The 16,450-nt window shown below is 35.7% G+C and overlaps 1 protein-coding gene across 27 annotated transcripts in view; it reads left to right on the forward strand.

Annotated features, from left to right (window-relative positions):
• Eif4g3 (eukaryotic translation initiation factor 4 gamma 3) overlaps positions 1–16,450 on the forward strand; it is a 363,950-nt gene that overhangs the window by 179,963 nt on the left and 167,537 nt on the right. For 16 of the 27 annotated variants that reach the window (XR_002396957.2, XM_021262986.2, XM_021262987.2 and 13 more), the window contains 5 exons: positions 361–381; positions 1,396–1,575; positions 2,143–2,257; positions 8,972–9,069; positions 11,360–11,482. Coding sequence is in view for 26 of the 27 variants with exons in the window: in XM_021262986.2 (XP_021118645.2) it covers positions 361–381; positions 1,396–1,575; positions 2,143–2,257; positions 8,972–9,069; positions 11,360–11,482 (537 nt within the window). In the remaining variant the exon portion in view is untranslated. The remainder of the gene's footprint in view (positions 1–360; positions 382–1,395; positions 1,576–2,142; positions 2,258–8,971; positions 9,070–11,359; positions 11,483–16,450) is intronic. The other 11 variants (XM_021262988.2, XM_021262990.2, XM_021262994.2 and 8 more) reach the window with 1 other exon arrangement.

Genomic DNA, 16,450 nt, shown 5'->3' on the forward strand with positions numbered 1-16,450 from the left:
ATGAGCACCTGTGAGAGCCACAAATAGAAATCAGTAGTCTCAGTTGTACTATTGCCACCAGGTTTTTAAATTGCTTTTAAGTTGCTATAACTTGTGGCTACCATTGAAAGATTTTTTTTTTTGGTCACTAAATTTATGTTCAATTATATGTGTTTGAGCTTTAATTCCACATGTGCTTGAGTTCTCACAAGTGAAGAGTTGTCATTCTGATTTTCTAGTTTTCTTTCTTCTCCTATTATTACTAAATAAAAAGATATTTTGTTGAGTTGCATGCTATGTCCTACCTCTTCCTACTGATCTGTAAGCTTTTCCATTGGCTTTCTTTCTGTTTCCTGCTGCTTTCTTGCTTCATAATTGAAGGGAGGATTCAGACCCATCCAGGTAACAAACTACTGGTTCTGCATGGGCTCCTTATTACTCTGTCCTCATATTATTACAATGAGATTGACTTTTTTTTACTGCTGAGTAAATACTTTTGTGTTGGAAATACCCTATAAATATGTTCTTTCAAGGTTTTAAGCTTTTACTGAGAACCATAAATAAGTAGAGGTACCAGTTGCCATTTGAGATATTTTGAGCTCTGCTTATTCAAGACCATTCTTAGGCCTGTCTAGATTCTCTGCTTTTACTGAAAGTTGTGCTGGAAAGGAAGACTGGAGTCAGTTTAGAATGGGGTTCAAAAGAGTTTCACCTTTTTGAAAAAGAAAGCTTAGTTTAGCACATGTCATCCCTACAGATGGTTTTAATTTAGCCTGATGAATTGGGATAAATTTTGTTGTTGTTGTTCAGGGATTGGGGAGTAGCTCAGTGGTAGAGTGCTTACCTAGCATGCATGAGGCCCTGGGTTCAATCCCTAGCACTAGGAAAGAAAGAAAGAAAAAAGAAAGGGGAGGTAGGTTTGGGGAGGGGAATGGGGGAATTTTTATGTTCAGATAGATTTCTTGTTCTACATATTTTATGAATGACTTGAGTAGTAGTTTTTTTCAGGGTCTGTTTTTAATTTTTAATGAGTTGATATGAGCCACTGCCTCTTTATAAAAGAGTCCATGATTTTATACAGCAGAACAACTTTTAAAGAAACAATAGGTACCCCTTTTTTTACATTTATTGTACATTTTAAAATTAATGATTATGGTGTAAGACTTGTATTTTAAAATAGCAGAGGCTTTAAAAGTTGAGACTACTCTACTGTTTTCAAATGTGTGGGTACATTGACCAGAACTTCACCTAGTGTATTATATTTTGTGATCCCAGCCATTAGGCATCTTACTGTCTTTTCATGTATATTTGTAATTCAGATTGATTTGATTTTTATTAGTGTAAAAAAGGAGAATACTAAAGACAGTAAAATGTATGTTTCCCTTTGTTAAAAAAATTTTTTTCTCCCTTTCCCAGTTTTTCCAGAGGCCTCAGATACAGCCTCCTAGAGCCTCCATCCCAAACAGCAGTCCTTCCATTCGTCCTGGTGCACAGACCCCCACTGCAGTGTATCAGGCCAATCAGCACATCATGATGGTTAACCATCTGCCCATGCCATACCCAGTGCCCCAGGGTCCTCAGTACTGTATACCACAGGTAATGTATCTCTCAGGCTTGGGTAGTTCTGCAGTCCAGTGGGAATTAATTTAGATTCTCATCAGAGGGAACAGGGAGGCTGGGTGATGGCAGCGGTTTTTGGTGATGTGTGAACTTTTTAATTGGTTAAAAGTCTAGTCATTTTATCATTTTCTATAAAACTGTAAGAAGATATTTACATATCTCTTTGCTAAAATATTTCTAAGATGATAGAGAAATTGTTTATCTCTTAGCTTTCTCCTGTCCTTTTCGCACAACCAACTGCTCTAAAATGGACTCGGTAATTATACTGTTCCTGTGATGTCATTTAATGTCATTGAAAGCTACCAACCTGAAATCATTTTACAGTATGCTGATGACTTGTGCTGATTTGCTATATGGTTTTACCTAAGGCACACCTTTCTCATCATCCTTATAGCATCTGAGTGACAAGCAAGTGTTTTGAACGTTTAACCAACCACCCCTTCACCTCCTTTAAATGATCTCTGTCACACACACAGAACTTTATTTTTCTATAATAAGCTGCCTTTGTATTCTGTATAAATGTCTGTACTTTCTCTCTTCTAGTACCGTCATAGTGGTCCTCCTTATGTTGGGCCCCCACAACAGTATCCAGTTCAACCACCAGGGCCAGGTCCTTTTTATCCTGGACCAGGACCAGGGGACTTCCCCAGTGCATATGGTAAGTAGGAAACGTGAAGCAATTTTTGCTAGTTTGTTGTGTTCGTTTTGTTTGGTGGGTTAGGCATTGAAGTTTAATGGCTGGAAGGATTTTTAAAAATAAAATGTTGCAAATAGTTCTGTCTTAAAAGTTACATTTTTAGAGAATGGCTTACAAGAAAGAGTATTATAGGAATATATTTAGCTCATAACACCTGAAGGAGCTGGTATTCTACTAGAAAGAGCCTATGTGTCCTGAAATCTGCTGTCATCTCACTGTTACATAGAATTTTACCAGACTTTGATGATGGTATAAATATACTTTATCTCCCTTCTTTGATTTTGTTTTCTCCCATCATTTACCCCTATCTGAGAGAGTTTTGTATTGATCAGTCCTTCCATTGCTGGGAAAAAATAGCTGATACCCACAACTTAAAGGAGGAGAGGTGTATTTGACTCAGCATCTCAGAGTGTTCAGTCCATGCATGGTTGGCTGACTCAAAGCAGAAACATCGTGGTGGAAGGGCTTGGCCAAGGAATGCTGCTCACCTCATGGTAGGTAGAAGCAGAGCACAAGGCCAGAGTGCCAGCAGGAGATATACCCTTCAAATGCACGTCCCAGTGATCCCCTCCAACTGAGCCCCACCTCCTAACACTGCATTCAGCTGTGAACATCAGGAGATTAATCCAGTGATGAGCATAGTACCCCCATGATCCAATCACCTTTTTAGGAGACTCTTAATCCAGTCAAAATGACAATTAAGTACTGTCACAGATTTGTTAATGCCAGTCTTTCCCATTGGGATATAATAGCCACAAAGGCAGAGATTTTAGTTTGTGTTTTTACTGCTAGATCTTTAGAACAGTGACCAGCAAGCATTTGGAGAATCTGCAGTAACTGAGTGTAACTCAATGAATCTATGGTTCCAAAGCTGCAGAAAAATTTTTGAAGGGAAAGTTCTCACTCAATTTTAATTTTCTTATTGATATATGTTTGCAGTACATAATGATTACAATTCCTTGTGAGGAGCTGGTACATGTACATAATGCATCTTAATTCTTTTTTCACCCTTCCATCTGTTGGTCCCCTTCTCTTTTGCAAAAGATCCTTCTCCCTGTTTGTTATTATCTGTCTTTTATTTTGTTCTTTATATTTTGAGTTTCTCAGAATATAAGAGAAACTATGTGATTCTTAAGTTTGTGTCTCTGATTAATTTCACTTAACATTACGGTCTCAAGATGCATCCATCTGCAAAATTGTGATAAGATCTATGTCCCAGAGAGATGTTGGGGATTAGTGCAAGTGAAAATGCTTTGAAAATGCTTTGAAAAATTAAAGTTGTTTTTAAGGTAGAAAAATAAATGCTAACCTATACCTGACATGTTAACCAATACTGAAGTAGGCAGTAATGAAAGATACTTTTCAACAAATTTTTACTGCATATGACTTATTTTATGACTTATTTCACAGAAAATGAAGAATAAAGTATATTATCAGTGGATTCTAAAAAAATTAACCTTTAAGATTCAGTAAGCATTGATTTCTTCCACTACCAGCAAAGCAAAAGTCATTAAAATTTTAACTTGCTCAAGATAGTAATCCATTAACCAATTTCCTAACAGTCAGATTCAGTGACTTCGTTAAGAATCATTACAGCAGAATTGATTTGTATTAAAATATCCCAAGAAAGTTTTCTCTTATAGGAGATAAAAACTTTCTATTACCTTGGTCAGTATTGCCTTACGAAACTACTGTTTCAAAGTCATATGTTTTAGTACTTTATTATATGAGTCAAATATGTATGTCTATTTAACCCAGCTTTATTAACTTTATTATTACTATGAAATACTTGATACTTGTGGACATATGTTTCATATTTGTAAGTTTTAAGGTGAAATAATATGTAACCATTGCCCAGGTTTTGACTTAGAATATTGCCAGTGCTTTTGAGGTACTCCTTGTGTATCCCTTTAACTTACTTGTATTGGTTTTTTTTGGTACCAGGGATTGAACTTGGGTCTTTGCACTTGCGAGGCAGGCACTGGAACCACTGAGCTAAATCCCTGGCCCTAACTTACTTGTATTGTAAGCCACTGTTTTCATGCATTGTTTTGGTCTTTACTCTGAAAATTGAAATCGAAGTAAAATTATTTTTAAGTAGATCTTTGGCTAGCTTAGGGATATGTGTATATGGAACATACTGTTGTCTTGTACAAAGACTGCCTCAGGTGTAATAATTGAAGTAAAGATTATTTTTTTGTAGAGTGCTGTTGGTATTTTCATTGTAGTTCATATAGGAATTTATTTTTGTTGTTTTTTAGACTTTGTACACCAAAAAACAATCAATGATGAAGATTTTGATGCATTTTTATACTCAATAAATATTAAAAATTCATTACCTTATTTTTGTGATTTTTTTTTTCCTGTTAAGCACTTATTGTTTAATATAATAAAATGCAAAATTAAAATTAATTCATCAATAGAAATATTCTAAAGAATAAACGCGGGTTTGACACACCCATGTTTCTGTGATTTTTTTGACAAAAAAATGTGTTATGCTTTGCGGTAATGTCATAAAAATACCTGAGGGGAACTGAAATTATTTTAAGGCCAACTCTAGGGGTGATGGCCCGAGATGGAAATTTAAGTTTGTGGGCAAAGGGATGTGGTTTATTGTGGTAGTACTGCTGATGAAGAAGGGGGAAAAAAGATTTAGAATTTACCATAGTAAAAGGTCCTCTTCAGCATTTCTTTAAACCAATATGCTCCTCTTTCTTTTAACTATGTGACTTCCCCCATCTCTCCATCTTTTTACTTTTTTCCTGAGCAACTCATCAGAGCTCAGGAAGTTATTATACCCAGTGCATTATATAGAGGTAGAAAACTTCTTTTTTTTTTTTTTTTTTTTTTACGGTACTGGGGATTGAACTCAGGACCTGTGCTTGCAAGGCAGGTGCAGTGCCACTGAGCTAAATCCCTGGTCCAGGAAAACTTTGATATCACAAATTGAGTTACATTTGTTTTCCTGGAGATGTAATCCCATACTTGGTGTTGTAGTTGTATACTGAAATAATTGTTCTGAGTATATTGTAAGATAAATGATTTTTCTGTGTCACCCTAAATATTTAACCTCTATGTTTGTGGCGGTGGGGAAAAAAAATCAGCTTTTAACATCTTTTAGAAGATCTGCAGTGCTTAAGACGTTGTGCTGGGTATCTTGTGGAATGCAGATGTTAAGATCCCTCCCTTTTAGGATCTTAAAATACATTTGTTTGAAGCCAAGCACAGGTGGTACACATCTGTAATCCCAGCACTTGGAAGGCTTGGGCAAGAGGATCACCATGAATTTGGGGTCAGCCTGGACCACAGAGTGAGTTAAAGATCAGCCTGAACTACAAAGTGAGACCCTGTCTCAAAAAGCCAAAAAAAAAAATTTTTTTTTTGTTTGAAAGTTTTCGTTGAGTAATCTGTGTTATACACATGTACCAACTCCTGACAAGGAAACATAATCATTATGTATTGCAAAAATGCACTAATAAAAAATAAATATTGACAACAAACTAAAAGAATGTTGTGGTTGGGGCTTTACAACCGAGAAGAAATCTAAATATTGACTGCACCAGTAGTTCCCAGATCTTTTATATTTATTTTATTTATTTATTTTTTATTCTTTTATTGGTACATTTTAGGTATACGATATGTTTACATTTATCATTGGGTGCTTGTACCTGTACATGATGTATCTTGGTTTTTATTTTTTTCCCCATTGCCTGTGTGCCCTTCACCCCCTCTGCCCTTCCCTATTTACATAGATTTCATTTCCATTTTTTTTTCTTTTCTCATAATTTTTCCTTTCCCGTCTTCCCTTTCCCCTTGCCCTCCCACCACCCCTACACCTTTGGACATTTTCCTATTTCAAATTATCAATTATTCATTTTAATCCTTATTTACACTTTCAGTTTCTCACACTAGAGAAACTATCCCAGATCTTTTAATATTAGAGACAAGTAAAATGAAGAAAAAGTAAAGTAAAAAAAGAAGAAACATACAAGACTACTCTAATTTTAATTTTGTCAATAAAATCTTTAAAGAAAACTGCTATTACTGTCCGTGTTAGTTGATATAAGAGACCTTTTGTTTTCACAACAAAAGAGTAGGATGAAACAATTTTAAAAATAGGAATAGTTCATTATAAAATTTTCAAGTTGGGATACCTGGAAGAGTGTATGTTTATTTCATGATTATTGTTTTAAATTTTGCCACACATCATTTGTACCTTTTATATAAACTAGGATTCTGAAACTACTGATGTAGAACTGGATCAGCAGTTTTTCTGTAAAGAATGAGATAGCAAAAATCTCAGGCTTTTCGGGCCTTGTGATCACTGTTTCAACTATTTAGCTCTGCCACTGTAGTGTAAAAGTAGCTATTGACAGGTAACTGTATGGAGATGTTTTACAGTAAAACTTTATTTAGAAAATAAAGTGGTAGGGTAGATTCAGCCATTAGATTGCAGTTGACAGACCTCCTTATGTAAATAAACTGCTTCATTCCATGTATAAGAGGCCTAACTTCCAGAGACAGTAAGTAACTCTTAACTGATAAATACAAAATGCAAAAAATACATTTTAATCAAATAGAAATGAGGAATATTCAGGAACTATTTATTGGATGTGTGTGATATACCAGATTTTCACAGTTATGGTAATTGAAAAATGGTTCATGAGAAGAATGTGATTTTTTTTCCCAATGGAGGTAGTTCACTTTTTGGATCTTATTTCACTTCAGATTATGTTGCTTGTCTAGCAGCATTTGAAACCAATTTTAAGGGTATATTTTCTGGGTTTAGGAACTAATGACATAATAGGGTAGCATAGAATTGCCAATTTGAGCTGTACTTTGAGAATAGTTTACTTACTGCTAGAAAATGTCTGAGATTTTTCTTTCTGATTTTTACATTGAACTTCCTGAAATCCTAGTCCTATCCTCTGCTTAAATCTTTTCTAAATCTGATTCTCTGATTTTGGTTGCTAATCTGCAGAGTTCTAGTACTGCAAATTTTACTGCTTCCCAGAAATTTCCACTTGAAGATTTTGATGACAGTAGTGGAGATTTTGGTAATGACAATGATAATAGAGCCAATATCATTTTATTTTTCATTAGTTCCTCTAGTTTTTATCTGTGTTAACTACCTTCACACACATTTCTTTTCTTGTTGTTGTCATTAATCAGTGTGCATTAGATCCTGTCATGTACCCATTTAAGGATACTACATTAGCATTTCTTTTTTTTCTACATTGTCATTAAAAAAAAAATCTCATAGAGTAGTCCTATTAGTATAAAATCATTTTTGTCTCCTTCCCATATTTCTAAAAATTTTTTTACTTCATATTCTTGTCCAGTTACAGCCCTATTTCTCCAGTTTCTCTTTTTACAGCAAAGCTTTTAAGAAAAGGAGTTATCTATCCTCACTGACTTTACTTTTGTTCTTCTATTTACTTTACTATTCAGTGTACCTGAACGAGGCTATATCTCCTACCTTCTTACCCAAGAACTTTTTTTTTTTTTTTTGGTACTGGGCATTGAACTCAGGACCTTGCACTTGCAATGCAGGTGGCAGAACCACTGAGCTAAATCCCCAGCCCTTACCCAAGAACTTTTGTCAAGATCGCTAATGATTTCTACTTTAACAAATCTTAGTTGACCTCTCAGGACCATTTGACATTAAGTACTTCCTCAATCTTGAACAGTTTTCTTCACTTCACTACCTTAGTTTTCTTTTCTATCTCCTTTGCTGGGCTTTTCTCCTTTCTGTGACTTCTAAAAAGATTTCATCCTTGAGCTTCTTTTCAACCCCTACCTATTTACTGAGTCATCCAGTCTCAAGGTTTAGATGTTGGCCATATTCTACTAGCTCCAAAATGGATAACTGTAGCCATACCTGTCCTGTGACTCGAATTTTATGTCTCTTCCTTCTGGGGCTTGAACTTGGGGCTTGTGGCATGTTAGGTAAGCACTCTACACCTGAGCTACATCTCCAGCTCGGACTTTGTTTAGTCTGATTCAGATTGGTATACACAGGGGATAGGAACAAAAGTAGATTACAGGTAGAGCAAAGGTGTAGGATTTTTTTCTACATTTTTCTAGAATGCTAGAAAAATGTAGTTTGCAACTTGTACCTTAGTATCTGGACTATGTCTTTAGGCCACCCTCCCCCCCCATATTAAGGTATTTATCAAGCCTTAATAGTTGCTCCTTATGATAGTGATTATCCATAAGTAAGAATTATTAGACTCCCTACCCCAGGATAATTAGAAATATCCTCCCTGCTGCCTGTAACCAAAGCCCTACACACATATACTTAGATAAATAAGCTCTTGTTTGAGAATTACTGTGGCAGGTATTGGGCCCTATGACACACTTTTTAAAAAAAAAGTAGCCCTATAACACACTTCGTGTTTTCAAAAGATCTCTCATTTCAGTCTGCAGGAATTTAGTTGTTTTTATATTGAATGTTTATAGCTACTTCAAAACATTATATATTTTGGGAATGATTTCTTGACCACTTTAGTAGCTGGAAGAGAACTTGTGGAAAGAGATAATTAGAAGGCTTAGGATTTTTTGTTTTTATTTTTTACTTCTTTGAAAGGATTATCTAGTGACAGGGTACCATTCATAGTCATATATTGTTTGACAAAATAACTGAACACTTTTCATTTTTTTCTAATTCTTCAGGAACGCCTTTTTACCCAAGTCAGCCAGTGTATCAGTCCGCACCTATCATAGTGCCTACGCAGCAACAGCCCCCTCCAGCCAAGAGAGAGAAAAAAACTGTAAGAGATCTTTATTTTTCTTATTTTAAATTGAGAAGTCTATTCACTTATCAAATATGTTTATCCAGTTCTTATTCATCTCAGTTTACAATTGATTGTGCCGTTTTTTTTTTTATTCTCCATTATATCCCAACTCCTCAACTCGACCCGAAGGTTTTTATGATAATATAACTAGAAGTTGTACTTACTATTTACTTAATATACTTTCACTGTTCACTAGGCTAGATGTGCTACGTGACAATATGCATTCCAACTTTGGAACTAGGAGAATTTCAAGTGCCAAGGTCTCATTCAGTGGCATGAATTTCAGTTCAGATCTTACGTTCTGGCCCTTTTACCACCAGTCCTAACTAACTTTCCTTTAAAATATAAACTGACAGAGAAAAAAATAGCACAATCCAAGTTTGATCCCCAGTATCAAAAAAAAAAAAAAAAAAGCACAAGAATAAAAGGAGCTAAAATATTATAAACAACAAGAAAAAATTTAAAAAATTTTTGGAATAGATTTAAAAACAGAAAGCAAGCGTGGCATGGTTGCATGTACTTACAATCCCAGGGTTGGGAGACTGAGACAGGAGAATCACAATTTCTTGGCTGGCCTAGGTTACATAGCAAGATCCTTTCCCAAAAACAAAATAACCAAAAAGCAGACTTTAGAAATGTATTCTGATTGTTTTTATTAAGTTACAGGTGTTTTACCTCTGACCAAGAAAGGCAGGCCAGTAGAATTGAATATACATAGTAATAGAAATTCAAAGTGCAGAACATTTGTATAAGAGTGGCTTGCTGTCACTTTCCATCAGAACACACAAAATGGGTTCATTTTATAATAAAGAGACTTCTGTATTCATACAGGTGAGATAGATGGGAGTGGCATTATCACAGTACTCTTAAAGAACTCTTAAAAATAAATGATGTTTGGCTGGGAATTTAGCTCTGGTTCCACCACCTGCCTTGCAAGCACAAGGTCCTGAGTTCGATCTCTGGTACCAAAAAAAAAAAATTAATGATGTTCAAGGGCTGGGCATTTAGCTCAGTGGCACCATGCCTGTCTCACAAGTGCAAGGTCCTGAGTTCGATCCCTGGTACAAAAAAAGAAAATTAGTGATGTTCAAAACCTGGTACTTTATTATTAGAAAATTCTTTGTGCACGTCATAATAAATAGGAGATGCTAGAGTATCATCACCCTATAGTCAAAAAACTGTGCTTTAGAAATGTTGAATCAGCATGGTAGGATTTGAACTTGAATAACACTTTTCACGATGCAGAAAAATGAATAAAGGTAACAATGAAAATGGAAGACAGTAATGATAGATATTACTGAAGGAGAAATTAGAATAAGTTAATCAAAACAGTACTTAAAATTATAGTAGAAACAAAGTTTTGACCCTGAGAAAGTAGATGATACAGAAATTCTCATTGAAGAACTGCTCCCTTGTAAGCTTCTGGATCCAGATGGCATTATTAGTAAATTCTCTGAAAGTCTCAAGAACCCCAAACTCCCTTAATTAAGCTATGTAGATAATGAACAACAGAAAAGTCCTTCATGCCTCAACACTGTCCTATGGGATGCCTGGATCCAGATACTCCCATCTTCAGTCTAGCACCATCCCCACTGATATCTGTAAGCACAAATAGCCTTAAAAATGAGAACACTGTAGACACTGTTCTATATCTTTCATTTTTTCATCTCCCTGATTCTTTTTCCTGGCTGTTTGATATCTACTTGTAAAGAAATAGGATAATTTTTGAACTACTCTGTTCTTGATTGGCCTTTATGATGTTTCTGTGTCTTTGGTGGAAGAAAACAATATTTCAATGAGCATCCTTACATGAGTACTTGTATATAAATTTATTTGCAGGATAAATTTCTATTCCTATATCATTATATATGTATATTACTCATTGTTAGAAAATCTCAAGTACTATGTAGAGCATTTAAAACTGCATTCTACATAGTAACTTTCATATGTTAAAACTCTTATGAGCCTTGTTTAAATGTTGTACATAAAATCAATTTGTGAATCTTAATAAGTACAATTTTTTTTGCCTTTCTGACTTAGAATTTCAGCCTATTATATCCCTGTTTTACTTATTATTCTAAGTAGCTCATGTCAGAGCTAATGACCTAAAGTGTTTTGAATGACCCCATATGGTTCTGTGATTTTTAAGAACATCTAATGTGATTATCAACTTTATTTTTCTTAGTTTGCACATTTAACTCATATACCTATAAATCTTGTACATAACTGACCATCTGTACATTTGGCATTTTACTTAACCTTGTAGATAAGAATTCGAGATCCAAACCAGGGAGGTAAAGACATAACTGAGGAGATTATGTCTGGAGGTGGCAGCCGAAATCCCACTCCACCCATAGGACGACCCACGTCCACACCTACTCCTCCTCAGGTAAGACAGAGTGAGCCATGATGGATGATGGTGTGTGTTTGTTCATTAACCTCCTTTTTTCTATAGCTACTTTCTGTACTTCCCATTTCCATCAGTTGTCTCCTAGTCTTGAATATCTAAATGGTATTTCAACAGATGTGTTCTCTTTGCAAATTATTTTTATTCCAAATTTTTTTTTTTTCCTACCGGGGATCGAACTCAGGTCCTTAATGCTTGTGAGGCTGGCAGCGGAACCACTGAGCTAAATCCCCAGCCCTATTCCAAATTTTTGTTGGTAATATATTTTGTTGGTAATATTCTATCTGTTGTCTTCACATTCAGAGCACAGCTGCTGCCTCTTCTTAATGAACTATTACATGATACCAAAAGGAGCTGTATTCTTATGGAAACCTCATCATTAAATGAGTATTTTATGTCTTTAGTATGTAACTCTAGAAATTAAATACTGCACGCTATATTAGTGTAAACATTAAGGTTTAGAATTTAAAGTGTTTCTGGAGATCATTGTCTATGTTATTCAGAGAATATCTTGATGTATAACAAGTATGCTTTTTACATTTTAAGACTACTTAACTGAACTTCTTGAATTGAAAGTGTTTCCTATTATTTACTAGGGTTATTGGTAAATTCAGGTAGGCACCTTTTATTTTTAGTTAAGAATGGGTTATTATGGTCTCCTAGGAGTTCACTTTCTGGTTTTTAGAAATCAAGACATTCTAGGAGGAGCTAAAGTTTAGTAAACTGTAGTAGAAAATGAGATTCCCCCAAATTTGACAAGATTTTTATTGCATTCTGGGTCACGTTTAATTTATCAAAATTTAGAGTTGAGTGATTTTCATATCTTTAAAATTATCTAAGTTGAGAGCCCAGCATATAAAAACATGTAAAAACAAAATAATTAAAGAGAGAGTGCTGCTTGCTTTTCCAAAAACTCTCTTATGGCTGGATTATGAGATTCCTCAGAGCCTAGTTTACACAAATGATGTAGATGATCAAATATAAGACATACCAGAATAATAAGCTATTGACTGAGTTTTATACTATAGGTTTAAAAATGTTCTTAAATATTAAGGTCAAATAGCTGTGATTCAGATTTGATCTTAAGACTTGGTCCTTTCTTATAATGAGGTATTTTTCATTTGGAAAAATGATAGTCTCACACTGACGTGATGTTATTTCAGTGTCTTTATCCAGAGAGTGTAACATGTAATTTTATAGATACTTGAATTGTTAAGGTTGTATTAATGATTGTTAAAGAACTCTTCACCATCCCCCATTATTCAGGGACATTCCAAGTCTGAAAGATTAAGAAGGGCTTATATGCATTCTCTTACCTGGGACAGGCAAAATTTCCAAATTGAAATTGTCTATTTAGATACTGTTAGATGGGGGTGTACTATGGCAAAAATTTGGGATTAGTTTATCAGAGCAGCCACATTTTACTCTGTGTTTTCAAACATTAAAGTATTACTGTCTGGAGGTATAGTTGAGTTCCTTTGTCAGTTTTTGTTTAGGGTCTCAACTTGAACATGTATAGATATTTTTGCATTTAAATTCCTGTGAGGTGTTTGTTTTGTTTATATTTTTTTAATCTTCCAAGCTTGATCTTTCCCAGTTATCCTTTTGTTCTTCTTCACAGAAATCTTTTGGTTTGTATCTTTTCCCAGGCACCATAGGCCTAAAAATGAGATGAGTGTATGTATCTAAGTAATTATAAAGGACAGTGAATGTATACTTTCAGCAGATAAAGGCCCTTAGTCAACAGTTGTAATGTAGGTAGTTCTTTGTGAGAATTGTTGTATCTGTCTTCTGTGAAACATAAGTTCATTTTATTGGGTGATTTGCATTTAAATCCACACTTTAAAATGTATTGTCTTTTCAAATGCACAAAATTCATGGAATGAGGAAATAGCTTTTTAAGAGACATATGCTAAAAAGATTTCTTCTCCTTAAGAAAAACAACAGTAGGGGCTGGGGATTTAGCTCAGTGGTTCTCCTGCCTGCCTTGCAAGCACGAGGTCCCAAGTTCAATCCCCAGTACCAAAAAAAAAGAAAAACAACAGTCCAGGACCAGGGATTTAGCTCAGTCGTTCTGCTTCCTGCCTCACAAGCACAAGGTCCTGAGTTTGATCCCCAGTACCAAAATAAAAGTTTAAAAAAGACAAGGAAAAACAACAGTACAAGCATGATAATGACAAGTGATATTGACCTCATTTTCTGGAAAATCATACAAAGTAGCGGATACATATAGAGAGAAGGTGGCTCTGGTTAATGGAAATGATCATTCCTGGCTGTTATATATATAAAATTATGTAAAATGTTGTTTGAAAAGAAGCTAGAAACTTCTAGTTATGCTAAAATAAAAACAAAGCTGAAACTTTTAAATGTTAGTAACTAATCCATCAACAAATACTATGGTAGCAACCAAAGAAAACCCACTAGATTTAGCCAAGGGCTACTAATTTGCAGTTTCAGCATAATTCCAGATACATCCTGAACCATGTTCTGGTCTGAACTCTTGCTGTTGGGATGGCCCTTTGTATCAGAATTTAGTAGCAAAGAATACTGGTCTTACAATCCATTACTGTCATGCGTGCGTGCGTGCGTGCGTGTGTGTGTGCACGTGCTATCTTAAATACTGTATTAGCCTGTTTTCAGTTACCAGAAATACAATATCAGAAACTGAATGTATTATAGAGGGTTTTTTGTTTGTTTTTGATTTTGATTTTGTTTTTGTTTTTTTGAGACAGGGTCTCACTGTGTAGTTCAGGCTGGCTTTGAACTCACTATGTAGTCCAGGCTGGCCTTGAACTTGTGGCAATCATCCTGCCTCAGCCTCCCAAGTACTGGGACTACAGGCATGTACCACATCGCCCGGCAGTAGAGTTTTATTTAGAGTCATGATTCTGGAGGTCTGCAGTTGGTCTTCTTGCTGGCAGAGACCTGTGGTGATGTACAAGCATCACAAGGAAGGAGACACAGAACATGTAGGGGTGTGTGTGTGTGTCTCTTCTACTCTCTCACTTCTTAAATAGATACCAGGATTCAGCATGGGAACCAATGATCTTGCCTATTCCCTGTCCCTTCCCAAGATCCCACCTCTAAATAACATAGTCTTATTCTATTCCCACTTTCTCAGTACCTCCCAATGGGGTTTAAATTTCAATATAGGAAGCCTTTGGGGACCCTTAAACCATATTCAACCTACAGCAAATCCTGTAGCTTATAATACACTTTAATATATATAGAGAAAATTCCATTCACATTATTCTTGCTTTTTGGAGTTTTTCTTGTTTCCTTTTCCCCCTCCCCACAAGAACTTTAATTCCGTAATATCTTCTGCTTTACAACCTCAGAACTTTTATCTGGAGTATGTGGGTCTCTCTCCCCCTTCCCTACACCATAGCAACCTTTCCTTGCCTTCCAAGAGGCCATTCTGTCTGTTAAAGACGTCTGTCATTTTTTCCTGTCAGTGTTTAAAGGGAAAAAATATTTCACCAATGCTTTTGGCCAGAATATACATCCTCTGGTTTAATTGTCCTATTATTGTGTTATTCCCTTTTGCTTCACAGTGAAGTCCCAGCTGGTGTATGCTGGAATATGAGTTTATGGCCCCTGGGTAACAGTCCATTTCTTCAGGTATTCATTGCTAACCTTGTTCCCCCTTTTTTCAGTAAATCATTCTGCAGTCTACCCCAGTTGCTCAGGCAGTAACTCATTCTTTTTTTTCTTTTTTTTTTCTGGTACCAGGGATTGAAATTGGGTCCTTGTGCTTGCAAGTCAGGCAGTGTAACCACTGAGCTAAATCCCCGGCCCAGTAACTCATCCTTAAATCCTCTTTCTCTCACACCCCACAACCACTTTATCCACAGGTCCTATCTGACCCATTCTTACCACCTTCACTGCTATTACTGTATTCTAAGGACGCTTTCCTCTCTCCTAGACAGCAGGCACTTCATTACTCATCTCCCTGCTTCTGTCTTGCCTCTTCTTGTCTACTTGTTACACAGCAGCAGCAAGAATGAGTGACCTTTTTAAAACACAGATCCAGTCACATCCCTTTCCTACTGAAAATGATCCTGTGTCTCTCTTTACTAGGGGCTCAAACATAGAAGAGTTCATACTCTCATAGCATTTTGGAGATTTCTATGAAGTCATTAATCATGGGGTTTCTGGCTGCATTGCTGGTCCCTTCTCCTGTTCCTCTCCATTTTGTTTCATTGCACTACATTGCTACTGAACTTCTTCCCTGTTGTCCACACTTCTAAACTTACTTCTACCCTTTGCTCTTAATGTTCTTTTTGTCTGGAATGCTCTTCCATATTCCAAGTCTGCCTCTTTCAGGTGCCTCTTCTGATATGACTTTCTCAGAAGACAATCTCTGACTATATAACACATCACAACCCTTTCTGTCTGTCCTGTAACCTGCCTTAATTTTCATAGCATTAACCTTTGCCTGATACATGCTTATTTTCTGGTTGTCTGTCTCAATCATTAGAATATTTGGATGCAAGGAGCATGATGCCTTATTCAGCACTGTGCTCTCAGCACTGAATTCACTATATGATACTTGTTATCAATTTAGAGAGGATATGATTTTCATTTCAGAGCCAAGAACTAAGATCAGTGGATGAAGACACTTAAATGGGCTTGTACTGGTTAGAGCTGTTCAAAGCTGACAAGGGCTCTACCATTAAATAGTAAGTTTATGTCAGTTAAGATTTTGAAACTGGTAATTTCTTAGAAAACGTACAGAAAGATAAAGAACTGATCTGTTTGAATGATGCAGATTCCAGTGTATTTTTTCTGGCATTAGAGTTCAGTGTGTAACTTATTGTTCCTGTTACATTGTGGGTATGGTCATTATTCACTGTGAGTTATTATCCACATATTAGAAGAAATACTCATCATGTCATCCCATATTTTATTATATTATGAATAAATCTCTATACTCAAGTGTTTCAGTCA

This window comes from Heterocephalus glaber, unplaced genomic scaffold (genome assembly GCF_053883595.1).
Source record: "Heterocephalus glaber isolate CG9 unplaced genomic scaffold, H.glaber_assembly_v1.0 deba00001452, whole genome shotgun sequence".
Classification (NCBI taxonomy): Eukaryota; Metazoa; Chordata; class Mammalia; order Rodentia; family Bathyergidae; genus Heterocephalus; species Heterocephalus glaber.